The sequence below is a fragment of the Colletotrichum godetiae genome, assembly GCF_030913485.1.
Source record: "Colletotrichum godetiae strain CBS 193.32 chromosome Unknown BDP55scaffold_29, whole genome shotgun sequence".
NCBI classification, from domain to species: Eukaryota; Fungi; Ascomycota; class Sordariomycetes; order Glomerellales; family Glomerellaceae; genus Colletotrichum; species Colletotrichum godetiae.
Window position 1 is genome coordinate 543,466 of NW_026851277.1, and position 14,388 is coordinate 557,853.

Sequence of the window (14,388 nt, forward strand, 5' to 3'; positions counted from 1 at the left end):
GCGCGGTCTGTGATCAAAAAGTTGGGATGTCGCCGTTGTTATCTTGTATTGTAAATAATCTTTGAGCAATATCATTCGGAGCACTAACTTCAATGCTGTGTGCCTCATTAACCTCGACGTGTGACGAAGGAACACGATATAATTACAATGGCTCTAAGCACATGATGCATTATCTTACATCCTGTGTAAGGTGCTTCGTACCAGACGCTTCAGGAAGCTCATGTCTGAATATTCCTGAGTACCTAGACGCGACCACTGTATCAACTAGCGCACGTGACATGTGCCACATTAATCACCAGTGGAACCTGTTCCCAAGACAAAGTGGGTTGATGGAGACTTAAGCCCGCCGGCCTTGGCACGCACGCCCGCCCACCGTTCCGTCAGCGTCTCACCCCGAAATGACTGCCGATTCAGCCGCCGCCGCCCCATCGGTCAAGGGGCTGGGAGGGCCTGGGTGGGGTTGCATGGTCGATTTTCCTTCCTAATTCAGTAAGTAACTTGCCCACGACATCCCCTGGAACTTAGTTAGATACCTCATGCACACCTTTGTTATTCACATTTACCTTCACCTTGACACACTTAGCTTCCAGAACCAATCTGGATCACTCTTTTGTTGGTTTGAAGCGCGCTCTTGATTGTAATTCCCATAACGTGAGGTTGAGTCCGAGTAATACTCCATTACGAAATCGGCCGGCAGCAATGCCGGTTCACTTGTCGCCCCCCGGCCCGGTCTTTGCTCTCCCTAAATTCTCCGCTTTCCGCTGTTCCGCTACAGAATGGAGCTAAGCCGCCCCGAAATCGCCAAGCGCAAGTTGCTTGACAGGGACACCCGGCGACAGGGTCCATGAAGACGCCAGAATTGCCTGCACTGTGGTCTTGACATGATAGTGCGCATGGCAATTTATCTTACGTTTGTCAATAGGAGAGCTCCGCAAGATGCTGCAGTTGACCCTCGTACGATTGTCACGTCCGCAAACGCCCCAGCATCACTTTCTCAACTATAAGTAGACTTGCTCGCATCAGAACTTCGGGTTTGTATTGTTGAGATCCAATCCTCTCTACCAGGAACTAAACCGGAAATTACTTCACCTCCTTTTCTTACCAGAGCTCTAGCCTGTCCGCCAGGTCTCTCACTTCATCACATATCGACAATCGACCTTGGTCGAATCACAAATACCACCGTATGGAATATTTGCACAGCCCAGACAGCCCTCATCATGATTGCAGACACCTCTTCTATAGCCGGCTACACAATCTTCCGGGAAGAGCCCAGCGATACCGTTCCAAATCTGTCTACTCAGCATCGAGTACATCCTCTGGGTATGGATATCAACTCCCTATTCCTATCACCTGGACTTTTTGCGACGTTTGAGCTAATCAGCTCTTCCTTCTTAAAGATCAGCTATCGATTGAAGAGATCCAGCTTGCTGCGAAACTCATCAAGAACTATGCTAGCCCTAAGGACCTCAAATTCAACTGCCTGACTCTGCGCGAGCCCAAGAAAGACGAATACGCTGCCTTCAAGTCTGGTCTCGGCCCTCGCCCCGAACGTCGTGCCTTTGCCATTGTCATCACCAAGGGAACTTCTCAGGTGACTGAAGTTGTAGTCAACTTGGAAAGTACCCAGGTGGAATCGTGGAAGGATGTCACGGACGTCGCCCCAACTCTCACCTTGGAGGATCTTGACATCTGCGAGACCGTCACTCGGGCCGACCCTCGCGTCATCCAAGCCTGCCGCGAAATCGGCATCTATGACATGTCAAAGGTCTTCATTGACGCATGGGCCATCGGATTCGATCATCGATGGGGCACCGATCGTCGCCTCCAGCAGGGCATCGTTTACTATCGCAACTCTCCCGACGATAACCAATATGCCCACCCGTTGGACTTCTCGGTTGTCGTCGACACTGAGAAGGCCGAAGTCCTTTCCGTCGATATCCGCCTGGTCAATGGCGAGCGTACCAAGGTGTCTCTCCAAGAGCACAACTACTTGCCTGAGTTCATCGGCAGTGGCTACCAGGACAGGCTCAAGTCCATCGACATCAGCCAGCCCCAGGGAGTCTCTTTCCGGATGGATGAGAATGAGATCTCCTGGGCTGGACTGAAGATGCATATTGGCTTCAACTACCGTGAGGGTATTGTTCTTTCCGACGTCAGGATTGACGATGAGGGGCGCGAGCGAAGCCTCTTCAACCGCATCAGCGTGGTTGAGATGGTGGTACCCTACGGCAACCCTGACCCCCCGCATCAACGCAAGCACGCGTTCGACGTGGGCGAGTATGGTACTGGCTTCATGACCAACTCCCTCAAGCTCGGATGCGACTGTAAGGGTGCTATCCACTACATGGATGCCATAATGGCTGTTGGGAGCGGAGAAGCGGCTGTTGTCAAGAATGCCATCTGTATTCACGAGGAAGACAACGGTCTGCTTTACAAACACACCGATTACCGCGACGGTACCGTCATCTCAGCCCGCGACCGCAAACTCATCGTCTCGCAAATCATCACAGCTGCGAATTACGAGTATTGCTTCTACCACACGTTTCTGCTCGATGGTACCTACAAGCTGGAGGTCAAGTTGACGGGCATGCTCAATACCTACTGTATGCACCCTAGTGAAACGGCGGCCCCATACGGTACAGAAGTTGCCCCGTTCATCAACGCCCACAACCATCAGCACATTTTCTCTCTGCGGGTGGATCCTGAAGTCGACGGCCCCAACAACTCAGTCCTGCAGAATGATGCTGCGCTTTCCGATGATCCGCTCGGTTCCCCTGGCAATCTTTATGGTAACGGCTTCTACTGCAAGAAGACGCCTATACGAAACGCCGGTGGCGCCGACTACTGTCACGAGACAGGCCGCTCTTGGGACATCATCAACCCTAACAGCATCAATCCCGTGGCTAAAAAACCTGTTGCCTACAAGATTCTCAACAACAACTGCCCTACCATTCTGGCTAAGCCGGGAAGCATGGTAGAGAAGAGGGCTGCTTTCACCCGCAAGGCACTTTGGGTCACCCCCTACAAGGACTATGAACTGTTCCCAGCGGGTGATTATGTATGCCAATCGAGCGGCGACGAGGGCCACCCGCACAACTCGACCATTGTGGACTGGGTCAGCAAGAAGGAGCCGGTTGAAAACACCGACATCGTCTGTTATATCCAGTTCGGGCTAACGCACTTCCCGCGCACAGAGGATTTCCCTGTCATGCCGGCTGAGCCTGTAGGGGTCATGATCAGGGCTTCCAACTTCTTCAAGAGGAACCCAGCTCTTTGGGTGCCCCCTTCGATTGTGGCGGTGGATAAGACATCCAAGAACGCATTCGCAAAGCCGGAGCCCGCTGAATCGTGCTGTGGCATCAGGGACAGCAAGTTGTGAAACTCCGGGCTATCGCAATAGGTTCTGGGACACCGACCTCTGTTCGTGGCAGCATTCGCATTTCACAGTAGTAGATATACAGCACAGTCATTCCTGCAAAGCAATAAGACCGAAATCGCCTTGTATTACCTCCGGTCAAGATCCTGCCTGCCAATACCTCACGTTTTGATTGCTCCTTGCGGATGAGAAGGCGGCTCACCTTGAGTTGAACTTGTGTATTCGTGAGTCGTGACTCCATCACCATGAAACTGTATCGATTACACACATAATTGGAGTATGACTGTTTGTTTTGCCCGATTCGTCTCGTTGCACATCTGAGTAGAATTTCTTTCAGCGCTCGCGGCTCAACCGCACGCCATTCGACAAGTCACAGCACCAGGACATGTGGACTGAGGTGGCTGAAGATTTCAGACCAAGTCTTCTCTCCGGACTTGGACAGCCAAATAGTCTTGAAAAAAGATTTGACAGCGTCGATAGAAGCGAATCGCATATCATCGTATATCACATCGGCCATGTCAAGAACGGCCTTTTGCTCTTCTGCAGATGAAACGTGGGCTCCGGCGATGAATAGCGGGAAAACGATGCAGTTGAGGTTATTTGCCTGCCGAGGGATCTCAAAGATGCAAGCGAGACAGGATTTGACATGCTGCTGCACAAGCGGGTGACGAGTCGGGAGGCCGCAAATGGCTCTGTATAGATACAGCAAGGCGGTGTGCTGGAAAATACGAACGAGGGTGAATGCATGTACAGCCTCGGCTTCTGTCGTAGAGCAGTCGGATACCTCTGACGGGCTTTGGCCGTCGGCATCGGCGACAGTCAGTGGCGCATACACTGGACGAAGGGAAGCTTCAAATTGACGTATGCGCTCAACAGACAGATCCTCGACCATGCTCGTCGTTGCTTGTAGGTACAGGCCCATTTTGGCGATTTCGCGAAAGACAGATGCGAGGGAGCATCTATTCAATGGGTCGCGACCCCACCAAACAGGGCCCTTGTCGAGTAAATGCCACACTTCTGGAGCGAATGCCGGAGGCTTACCCTGGATCATGGAAGTGGTGAGATCCGTCGTTGCGAACTCTGAGAGCAGCATATGCAGCGGATCGGGGGCCGCCGATACTACTGCCTCGATGCCACCTAGGTGGCTGAGAATAGCTAGAATGCCGTTGTAATGACTAGAGGTTGAGGCCGATTTGAGGATGCAGCCCATGTATCCATCGTCAAAGTACAAGAGGATGACTGCAAATAAAAGCCCAATCGTGGGTCCATTCCGCTTGGGCCCAACGCAGCAGCGGTCTATCTCGGCTCGAACGGCAGCCAGGCATTCCAGCCGCTTCTTACCGAGGGAATCGTGATCATGCGTACCGTCTTGCAGGAGCCTGTGAGAGTCAGACAGCAAACAAGCAGCGAGCAGAACGACGCGGTGCTCCAGAGCCACCGAGCTTGGGGGGGCACACGGTTCCTCTGCAGTGGACAGAAGTGGCCAGACGCGCAGATGGAAGTAGTCAAGTGCACGACGCTCGCAGACCTCGAGGTAAACGGTCAAGTGCAAGTCATTTCGTGGAATGCAATAGGCCGGAGGGACATGAGGGGTTGGCCGCGTGCTCCATCTAATTAGTCGGCTATTGTAATCGCACTTGACGCCAGAGGCAGCACATTGCCGGCAAGTTGGCTTGGAAAGACTGCATTTGATGCGTCGCTTTTTGCAGGACCAACAGGAGCCCTTGACGACTCTGACTCGATTAGGACGCATGTCCCCACGAATTGCCCTGGATGTGTTTTGAGGGTGGAGTACTCGATTTTCAGACGGAATCGAATGATGGACTTGTAAATTGAAGTGTTCTCGGTGGGCGTTGACGCAGTAGGAGTCTCTGCATCATGCCCAGTTTAGCTGCGTTCAATTGAGCATTGTTGAGAGGGATGAACGGCGACTCACATCCGGCATACTTGAGCTACCGGGCACTCTCTGCCAGTATGGGCGACAATACGTGTTGCCACCAAAGTGATTCCGACGTGAACGATCCATGCGGCAGGTAAGGTGGGATTTCCAGCAAGAGGAGGCGAAGAGGGTGTCGAGGGTTGAGAAGTTTACAGAGGCAGGTGGTGAGGAACTCAACACAAGAGGAGGAAGTGAGGTTCAGTTCTTGATGGAGACTGGGTGTTAACGGCGGCGGACGGGAGTGTATGCGAGTAACGGAATAAGTGTCATCCGATGTGAGTGTACGGAAACTTCGAAGGTGAATGGAAAGGAAGGTCGCAGCTGGATCGACGGACGGGAGCGGGGAGAACTTGTACGATTCCAGACTTGCCCGATCATGGGGTAGGAAGGAGGGATCTTCCCAGCGAATGTGTGCCGGGCTCGTGTTGCCTTGGTCATGTCGGGTCCAGTGGGAGACGTCCAGCACTGGAGATGCGGGGCAAAGGAACGGCACTAAGACGTATCAAGGATTACGTACTCCATACACCTCAGCTTGCACCACCGTAAGATATCGGGGAGAGATAAGGATCCTATCCACACCGAATGATGATGTAGGCGACGCTCCCTGAGGTTGTGCCTTCAAGGTACTCCGTATCCGTACCCATGTTCCAATTCCATGGTAAGGTAGGCCGGAGGGTGGATCACAATCCCTTATCTAAAGTTCCATCACAAGGTATTCAGCCGCTCTGTGTGTACGGTAACCGAGTTGGCTGACCTCCAGAGCTCAAGTGCCAGAAAGAAACTTGCTTTGCTGTGCAGCTGAAGTACCTTCAATTGCTGTCCGGATCGAAGCACTGACAATTTACTTCTGGAAGCAGTAAATTGTGCGTTTCTGGTGGTAATAAAGTTCAAGTAATACGTCAAATTTTGCATGCAAAGGAGGATGCAACGATGGTCGAACTTCATTTGGTAACCTTTGGCCTTTCCGAGGCAGTCTTCCTTGCTGGACCTTCCTCCTGCTGGGATCCTTTATGCTTCGCTGTCTCTCCACTATCTTGCTCACCTCTAGTTGTCTTTTCATCCCCAACAATATCTTCATTCCATCCCGGCACAAGTTCATTATCAGCTTCCCCCTCATTCGTATCCCACCCTCTCAAAACCCTCCTCGCTGCCTCTCTACCGACAACGGGTAGTTTCTGGACGCCATTCTTGCGCGCCACTTCTGGCACCAACTTTGGATCCAGCAAGCCAACTTGGACCAAAACGCTTGCTTGATCCCAATACACATGCTCGTGGTAGAGTTTGCCTCCTCTCAGCCCGACGATGCTGACAACAAGCACCTCGACCCGTCTATTCGTTGCCGGGACGCCCGGTAAGATCCATGGCATCTCTTCTGTATGCTTGAAACGGACGTGAACTTCATCAACGACACGATCAGTCCCGATAGTGCGGGAAATAAGCGTGAGTTTCATCGATGGAGGGTTGCTGAAGAATTGCTTGTAAAAGGTTTCAAGCTCTTGCGCTCCGACACCTCCCGTCAATGTCGGGATGTGAGTGACGTGAGGGGTCTTGTGTGTTGTATATGATGACAGCGTTTGATTTAGGTTGCGGGTGAAGAACTTGCCTGCAGTGGGTCAGCTTTGAGTATCGGGCCAGGAGGTACACTCCTGATGTTATGTGAAAATCGCTCGCGAGCTCAACTCCTACAAAGGGCATTTGGCTCAGAAAGTCACGGGAATCCTTACCCTGTACGTTTTGCTCCAACATAAATTCCATGTCAGTGTGATTGTTGAACGCCTTCCTCGCGGCACCGAGGCTGCGGCTCCACGCCAACTCAGCGGAAACTTGGTGGTACTCATCCAGATCGTGCTCTGCAAAACCAGGCTCCGCGTCGTACGTGTAAGTCGGATACGCCAGCTGCAACATTCCGCCGATGCCGATGCCGCTTTCCACCTTCTTGCGGGTCGTGCGTCGCTTACCTTGGATCCCGACCATCTGGCTCTGCTTAGTGACACCAATCTCCTCGCCCGCCGCGAGATGAACAAGAGCCGAAATGCTGCTGGGAAAGTGACCCTTGGGATCGGGAATTGCCGTCGGATAGTATGCAATGAGCAGACCCAGCTTGAATTCTGGGTTATTGTCCACTACGTGATAGTATTCCAGACAAGCTGCTGCGGCATCTCCGTATGCTGTTGACTGGTTAGGTGGAATTTTGTACCCTCTATTGAATCGATAAGGAACCGTTACCTACCTACAAGCCCAAATGTTTCGCAGGGACCCATATCTTTCCTACTCAACGATCGGAGCTTGCCCCGGTACTCCTTTGTGCTTCTCCCCATTGCGAGGTATTCTACGTCGAAGCCCTCGTCACGCCACTCGTCTAGCGTAAGCTGGTCGAACTCTTCACTTTCCGCACTGATATATAGCTTCGGTCGACTTCTGGGGAAGTCCTTGGACAGGAAGTTGGGATCTCTGTGGACGGGACGGTTCCAATTGTCCGAGACGATGCGCGCGTTGCGTCCTTCGGATTCCGGCACGGCGGCCTTGACCAGCCTCGGGATGTCGATATTCATGGTCAACAGATCTTATAGTCTTGGCCAAAGGATATGAAGATGATGCCTACTCTGCAAGATGTTCAGAAGACTAGAAGTGACCTGCTCAGATTTATAACATACCATAGGAAGTGTGGGAACTTGGAATCGCCTGGTTGTGACGTCATGTCTTTCCCCGAGGTGCAGGACACAGACCCATTCGTCTGTGGGGTGGATTACACAGCCAATTACATCACGGCAGAAATGAAAATACAAGTCAAGATCACGAGCGTCGCTATTCCGTGTTTCTTTCATTTGCATTTGCGCAAATGTAATGTCAGTAGCGAAGTAGTTCAAGATGGCGGGTGTGCGTTCCTATGTGCTCGTCTCAGATCCAGGATGCTCTGTTTCCTTAAAGAGTATAGCCTGTCTCTTCCTTGGCATGCGCTAAGCTGTCACGGGATATGACGTGCGCAGCGCCAGATTTAAACAGATTGGAGAAATAGAAACTAGTGAACATAAGGAGCGCCAAAGAAGGATCGTGAAATATTCAACTTTTCGCAACGCGGTCAAGACTGAGTGAGGCCTTTTCTCTTAAGCAGTGATCCGCAGACCCAACCAAGTAGGTGCTTCGACACTTGTATGGAGCTCAAAGCAAACGCTGGATTACTCTGTCTGGCGCGTATCTTAAGAGATGTTTGCTCTAGCGTGGGAACACAGCGTTCGAGAGACAGCAGCGCGTGTAGCTGGCGTATTCAAGGTGAACTGGCACCTGGGCTTGACTGCGTTTGGAGGACCACCGGTGCATTTTAAAATTGTACAAAGGGCCACACTGTCTCATTGTCATTGAGGCCAGCTGCTTACAAGTCGGCTGTGTTAGTTTCACGACCGCTTTGTAAGGCGCCTGCAATGGATAGACGATCAGATGGTACGTGTCTATCATCCTTCGCTAAACACCACTTTCATTGATTAATATGTTACGAGTATTAGTATCAAGAGCTGTTTAGCATCTCTCAAGCTCTTTCGGGTCCAGCAAGCACTAAGATGCTTTATTGCATCAACCTCATCCAAAATGGCTTCCTTGGCGCCATCGTAGCCTTCATGATCTGGAGGCATGTGCCCCTACATTATTTGGAGAATCCCCAAAACTGCAAATCCGACTAACGATCATATGCCAGCTTACCGGGCGCCTTGGGAATGTATGGGCTCTCCCTGGGCGTTTCAAACATTGGTCCTAGTCTCCCACGCGCAGTTTACGCTCTCCTTTCCGGCCTCAACGCTGCCACTGTCGGCATCATCGCTCAAGCGGCTATGGAGCTCTCTGATAAGGCCATCACCGATAAGCTTACAAGAACTCTCGTGTTTCTCTCTGCCGCCGCGGGTATAATTTACAACGCGATATGGTTCTTCCCAATACTCATGTGTACTGCGGGCTGCTCAGCTGTTGTGTACGACTACCGCTGGATTCATAAGCCGGCGATACGGGCCAGGGGGATGTTGAGGGCGTTGCTTGGCAAGAAACAAGAGGAACCCTCCCGTACAGCCAGCCGGGATGGAGAAGTTGGCGGTGATATCGAGCTTCCATTGACTAGGCGAAGACCCACGCCACACGTCACGAATTCTGGCTCGACAGGAATCTCACATGCCAGTCTTCAGCCTTCGTCGTCTGACCACCGGATCATGAATGCCTCGAGCTTTGAACGGGGCGCAAGTACGTCGCCTCTGGAAGCCGAGGTACGCCGCGCTTTAGCCGATTCCGAGCCCCGTACCATTCCCAAGGAGTTTCAACTCCACTTCTCCTGGAAAGCGGGCACCGCCATCATAGCAACCTTCTTCACCACGTTCATCGCCGTGATGACTATTCGAGGCGTGATCTCAGATCTCCCAGTTCTCTATCGACTTTTTTCCAATCTCTACCTTGCAGGTACCATCATTTTTGGAGGCGGTCCTGTGGTAATTCCTCTACTTCGCGAGTACGTTGTGGCCGAGGGCTGGGTGTCTCCGCGGGACTTCCTAATTGGCCTTGCTATTGCACAGTCCTTCCCCGGCCCTAACTTCAACTTTGCCGTCTTTCTTGGCGGGCTGACCGCGGTCAATGCGGGCCATTCTACAATCACGGGCGCTGCCATCGCTTTTATCGGCATTTTCACCCCGGGACTGATCCTCGTTCACGGCACGATTGGCGTTTGGGGAGCGCTGCGGAGCAGACCATGGGTGAGAGCCGTGGTGCGCGGCGTGAACGCCTCAGCCGTCGGGCTTATTTACACTGCCGTCTACCGCATCTGGCAGGTTGGGTTTCTCGACAAGGGTTTCCAGTCAGGGAGGAGTTTAGGTGACGACCCCTGGTGGGTTATTGTCACAGCTACTGCGTATGTTGGGGGACGGTATTACAGACTGGCGGCGCCGTTGGCGGTCTTGCTCGGAGCGATAATGGGTTTAGTCAGGTACGGTGTTGTGTCGACGTAGAAGTTAGGCCAAGACTCTAAAATAGCAAGTAACTTCTAGCTTGCCTAATAAGGTCACTCACCGCGGCTGTCTCACTGGCCAAAGGTGAGGAGAACGTAGCGAGGCTTAGAGGTGGTAGTCGTTTCTCCCGTGATTGAGAGTCAAGAACAGGAAGAATTTAAATGTAAAGCGATATGGTTTGACAACTACCAAACTAAGGCTGGAGTAAGGTTGGACGAGCTAATCAGGGGGCAAGCTTCCTACCCATCACATGATTTATCAAAGATGCATGCCTTTACCTGAGAGGGTAAAGTCTACGAATGAGACGAGCATGGAACAGTCGAAAAGAAGAAGCTTAGGAGGCTCTCTGCTCAGTCTCTATTTTCAAATCCAGTCTGAATTGCGCCACTTTGTATACTCTATCATTTCTTGCTCCATGTGCTTTTAATCCAACCATCATACATCTATCGCAGGGTAATTCTGGTGATTACTGTGTCGATCAATTCTCGTTATCGGGAGGACAACACAGTTGCTGGCATTGTTTAGCCTCATACATGCTCTTCTCTATCAGCGAATTATTCGGGAAAACTTACAGATGCTTTGCAAGCCGCTCCCTGCCCTGAACAGTCTGCAATCTTGATACTACCCTTTGTGGTCAACCCTCCAGAGCACGCAGGGCTTCCAACCCGACAGAAAAAGTTGTTTGATGTTCCAGGGATGATGCATTTGCCCGCAAGAGTGCTAGTTGTGCATCCCGACTGGCGCTCGATCAACTCGTCTGGCATAGCAAAGACTGACGCGAGGAAGAGAATGGAAGAGAAGAAGTGAGCTTTATGCATTTTCAACAATTGTCTAGGTTATGTATCGAAATTGAGTTGGGGAGATGATAAAGATAGTACTTCTTTCTACTTGGACGAACCGTTAGTTGGTGTGTACAGGTGCCCAGCCTTATATACGAGGTCACAGACAAGCCCAGAGCAGGAGATTTCCAAGACGAGGATTTTTACCATGAGTCAGGCAAGCATAATGAACAAAATGATATCATCCGTCGGACTGACAGCAGATTGTGCTGTCAGGTACTAGATCTTACCTTAGCTTACAGAGGGGCTGAGACAACACAATTGGAATCTGGCCGTAAACTTTCTTGGCACTGTAGCTGTAGCTTGTTTTGCTTCAGATGGGCAACTTCTCGATAATTACAGGCTCTGTTTAGGAACGAAAACAAAAGCTTGATTTACGAACTGAAGCTTCTTAATTACGTCGTATATAGTAAAGCTATATGACAGAAAGAAAGTGCTTAGACGACCTATTGCTTTTGAGCCAGCAACCTAGAGGGCCCAACATCTGGCTGGAAGACCGAACACGAAAAGACTTCGTGACCAGCCCCTGGACTTCTGCTCATTCCAGCCCCTTCTGGACTTTCGGGAAAGATTGCTAGTCGGGGCCGTTGCTTGAGTGGCGGCTGAGAGGGCCCCAGCAATTGTCTATACGTATCGGTCAAGCGCTGCCTTCGTTCTTGGACTTTGTAGTTGCGGCAGGGATCCTCCGAGCGTCTCGGTGAAACTTCTCCTCGTCCATGGCTTCCCACTTCCGTTTTTCCTCTCTCTTAGGGTCATGTAATCCAAGTCTTATTCCGAACCTACCAGCCAATCCGAAAGAGAAACTGCGGTTTCCCTGTTACCTACGATAACCTTCGCTGCTACAACAGTTCGCAAACACTATTTATGAAATCGTCAGGAAGCTGGAAGACACCAAAGAACAATATGGTAGAGCAGGGCAGAGAAAGCCAGTACCTTCCTACTCTACAAAATGTCTAACATGTTCAGGGCTAATTGCGTAGCTTTCTGCGAGTGTCGTAGGGGGTCCTTCTTAGGCTTGCCGGAATGCCGCAACGGTCATGGCTTGTGCTGCAAACATGCGAGGAAAAGGTTGATTAAAATGTATTCTTTTTCGGGTTCAGAGTGAATGTGAGAAAGATCGGCCATAACGGGTGTTCAACAAATGGGCTAGAAGGGAGGACTAGCAGGATCGAGACTTAGGCAAGTTGGCCAGGGTCTTCATAAGATTAGTCCGAACTATGATCAATTGAATCACCTTGCAAGCGACGGCCTCCGCTCAGTCATTAATTTCTGCCCTTCAAGCCTATATCAAGTGTCAGACTGCCCTAGCATGTTCGCTACGGTAATTATTTCACCTTAAGCGACCTGACTTATGCTTAACTAGAGGTATAATTTAAAGTAAATAAACATATCCTTCTATAAAGAGATCGTATAACTACTACTTATATAAATATAAGGTTTCTTTTTATAGCTATTTATTCTACATACTCATTAATATACATAAAATGACCCCTGCCTGTCTAACTGCTGCTCGAAAGTGAGTATAGTATAACTTCGGCTGCCGTAGTGGCCCGAGGCATGCTGCATAGCTTCCCTAATGTTCGTATTGGGCTTATGGTTGGTATCGGCGCCGGCGCGCCTAGCTAGAAATACGATGTGCGGCTTGGCGATGTAGTTTTTAGTAGCCGTGATAGAGGGAAGGGCGGCGTTTTCTAGTACGATCATGGCAAATTGGTTTAAAACCAGGATATCTTCTTTGAGCATACGGATTTCTTGGAACAATCGCCGATGGCTCTGCGAACAGCTGTAAACGCTTTGAAGGACCAATACGTGAGTTTGAGCAAGGATAATTCTTTTGTAACTATCACGATCTGAGTACTCGGACTTTCATGACACCCTGTTCGAAGAAGTTGCCTTACGTCATTTGATAGTATATTCGCAGAGTTTAATGAGTTCCATTCCAGTATTGATCAGCCGTGTTGTAGACGGCGACATACTCTGCCTCGTACGTGCCCCCTGACAAGGTCGAGTTCAAAGGCGTCTTCAGAGCAGAAATACCATCCGGAAACCCACCGCCCATCGCCATGTTGAGCAGAATGAAGTGAGGCTTATGAACCGTCTGTGTCCATATCGCCTCCGACAACTGGGTTTCACTGACCTGGTGGTACTGCACACCATCGACAAACCACCGCAAGATCTCGGGCCTAGCGGACCTGTCAACCTCGATAGTGTAGGTATGTAAGTTACCAGAGCAGACACTGTTCGGACAAGAAGTGCTGTTGCCGATGCCATTAGACTCGTCGCAGAACCCCCCAGGGTTGCGGTCGCAGTGCAGAACGCCCCATATCCGATTGCCAACATTAGGGTTCTCCATAATGCCAATCTCACCAACGTAAGGCCAATTCCTGAGTACGTATTACGTATTAGAAAGTCTTTAAAGTCAAGAACCCGATGCGTGGATACCAGTAGTTGCCTCGGTACTCGCTACCAAGAGTCCAGAAAGCTGGCCAGTAGCCAAGACCATGACCGTTCATGTTAGGGGTCTTGAGGCTGGCCTGGATCCTCATCTTCCCGCCCGGCTGAGCGACAAAATCTGTCCGCTGAGTCTTAATACGAGAGCTGGTCCATCCGCCGTTTAAGTCTCTGATGGCAGTAATTTGCAGGCTTCCTTTGCCGTTTACGCGAACATTTCTCGGGCTTTTGGTGTACGTCTGAGTCTCAGTAGTACCTCAAGCGGATGGGCCCCCAGGGTAGCTCGTGCCAGTGTCAATGATCCACTTTTCGGGATCGGGGAGGGCGTCGCGGCGACCTTCGGAATCATCGGCCCAAGTAAGTTCGAATCCGCTAACGTTGGGTACTTTTGCCTCAATCAAGGGAAAGAACAGAAGAAGGGATGCCGCGAGACCTGATATGCTCATGACTGACAGCATTGACAATGGTGGAGTTGGAAGAAGGGAAAGAACGTGGGCCTAAAAAGTTTCGAAAATACAAATGAATGTAGAGGGTTGGTAGTTCAAGTAAGAACAAAAAGAAAGGGTTTTTGCAAAGGGCGCACAGAGCAATGAAAACCTGGCCATCCAGGCCGCTTTAATATTCTTTTACATAGCGAGGCTCGCATGCCGTTTCTTACCGGTTCTTATCACTATCTATGGCTTACTGGCTTTGACTTTACGGAAATTGCGGTATTATGCGCGTTACACGAGACTTAGGGTTAGGGTTAGGGTTAGGGTTAGGGTTAGGGTTAGGGTTAGGGTTAGGGTTAGGGTTAGGGGTTAGGGT

At 50.8% G+C, this 14,388-nt stretch overlaps 5 protein-coding genes across 5 annotated transcripts; 2 read left to right on the plus strand and 3 right to left on the minus strand.

The window, feature by feature from the left end:
- Positions 1-1,217: 1,217 nt before the first annotated feature.
- Positions 1,218-3,379, plus strand: BDP55DRAFT_730320 (copper amine oxidase; the record flags this gene model as incomplete). The annotated part of the gene is made up of 2 exons (XM_060579677.1): positions 1,218-1,320; positions 1,398-3,379. 2 exons carry the CDS (start codon positions 1,218-1,220, stop codon positions 3,377-3,379), a joined length of 2,085 nt encoding a protein of 694 aa, XP_060427845.1.
- A 183-nt stretch (positions 3,380-3,562) lies between these two features.
- Positions 3,563-5,365, minus strand: BDP55DRAFT_200971 (fungal-specific transcription factor domain-containing protein). Its single transcript, XM_060565937.1, has 2 exons — positions 5,313-5,365; positions 3,563-5,247 (listed from the first exon to the last, which is right to left on the minus strand). The coding sequence occupies exon 2, from the start codon at positions 5,127-5,129 to the stop codon at positions 3,747-3,749; it is 1,383 nt and encodes a 460-aa protein (XP_060427846.1). The 5' UTR covers positions 5,130-5,247; positions 5,313-5,365; the 3' UTR covers positions 3,563-3,746.
- A 724-nt stretch (positions 5,366-6,089) lies between these two features.
- On the minus strand, positions 6,090-8,167 carry BDP55DRAFT_669435 (dienelactone hydrolase). Its single transcript, XM_060575296.1, has 4 exons — positions 7,970-8,167; positions 7,546-7,918; positions 7,040-7,483; positions 6,090-6,918 (listed from the first exon to the last, which is right to left on the minus strand). Exons 2-4 carry the CDS (start codon positions 7,865-7,867, stop codon positions 6,257-6,259), a joined length of 1,428 nt encoding a protein of 475 aa, XP_060427847.1. The 5' UTR covers positions 7,868-7,918; positions 7,970-8,167; the 3' UTR covers positions 6,090-6,256.
- Positions 8,168-8,406: 239 nt separating this feature from the next.
- On the plus strand, positions 8,407-10,416 carry BDP55DRAFT_201028 (chromate transporter). Its single transcript, XM_060565938.1, has 4 exons — positions 8,407-8,642; positions 8,706-8,753; positions 8,816-8,937; positions 9,004-10,416. Exons 1-4 carry the CDS (start codon positions 8,520-8,522, stop codon positions 10,289-10,291), a joined length of 1,581 nt encoding a protein of 526 aa, XP_060427848.1. The 5' UTR covers positions 8,407-8,519; the 3' UTR covers positions 10,292-10,416.
- Positions 10,417-12,600: 2,184 nt separating this feature from the next.
- On the minus strand, positions 12,601-14,043 carry BDP55DRAFT_717066 (concanavalin A-like lectin/glucanase domain-containing protein; the record flags this gene model as incomplete). Its single annotated transcript, XM_060578362.1, has 4 exons — positions 13,888-14,043; positions 13,573-13,806; positions 13,107-13,514; positions 12,601-12,913 (listed from the first exon to the last, which is right to left on the minus strand). Exons 1-4 carry the CDS (start codon positions 14,037-14,039, stop codon positions 12,601-12,603), a joined length of 1,107 nt encoding a protein of 368 aa, XP_060427849.1. The 5' UTR covers positions 14,040-14,043.
- Between the last annotated feature and the right edge of the window lie 345 nt (positions 14,044-14,388).

Bases quoted from the DNA above. Each gene is read 5' to 3' on its own strand.
- BDP55DRAFT_201028 (XM_060565938.1), top strand. From the start codon at position 8,520: ATGTTTGCTCTAGCGTGGGAACACAGCGTTCGAGAGACAGCAGCGCGT. The intron at 8,754-8,815 runs GTACGTGTCTAT...TACGAGTATTAG, and splicing joins AATGGATAGACGATCAGATG to TATCAAGAGCTGTTTAGCAT. The intron at 8,938-9,003 runs GCATGTGCCCCT...ATCATATGCCAG, and splicing joins GTAGCCTTCATGATCTGGAG to CTTACCGGGCGCCTTGGGAA.
- BDP55DRAFT_200971 (XM_060565937.1), bottom strand. From the start codon at position 5,129: ATGCGTCCTAATCGAGTCAGAGTCGTCAAGGGCTCCTGTTGGTCCTGC.
- BDP55DRAFT_669435 (XM_060575296.1), bottom strand. From the start codon at position 7,867: ATGAATATCGACATCCCGAGGCTGGTCAAGGCCGCCGTGCCGGAATCC. The intron at 7,484-7,545 runs GTAGGTAACGGT...ACCAGTCAACAG, and splicing joins CGAAACATTTGGGCTTGTAG to CATACGGAGATGCCGCAGCA. The intron at 6,919-7,039 runs GTAAGGATTCCC...GACCCACTGCAG, and splicing joins GTTGGAGCAAAACGTACAGG to GCAAGTTCTTCACCCGCAAC.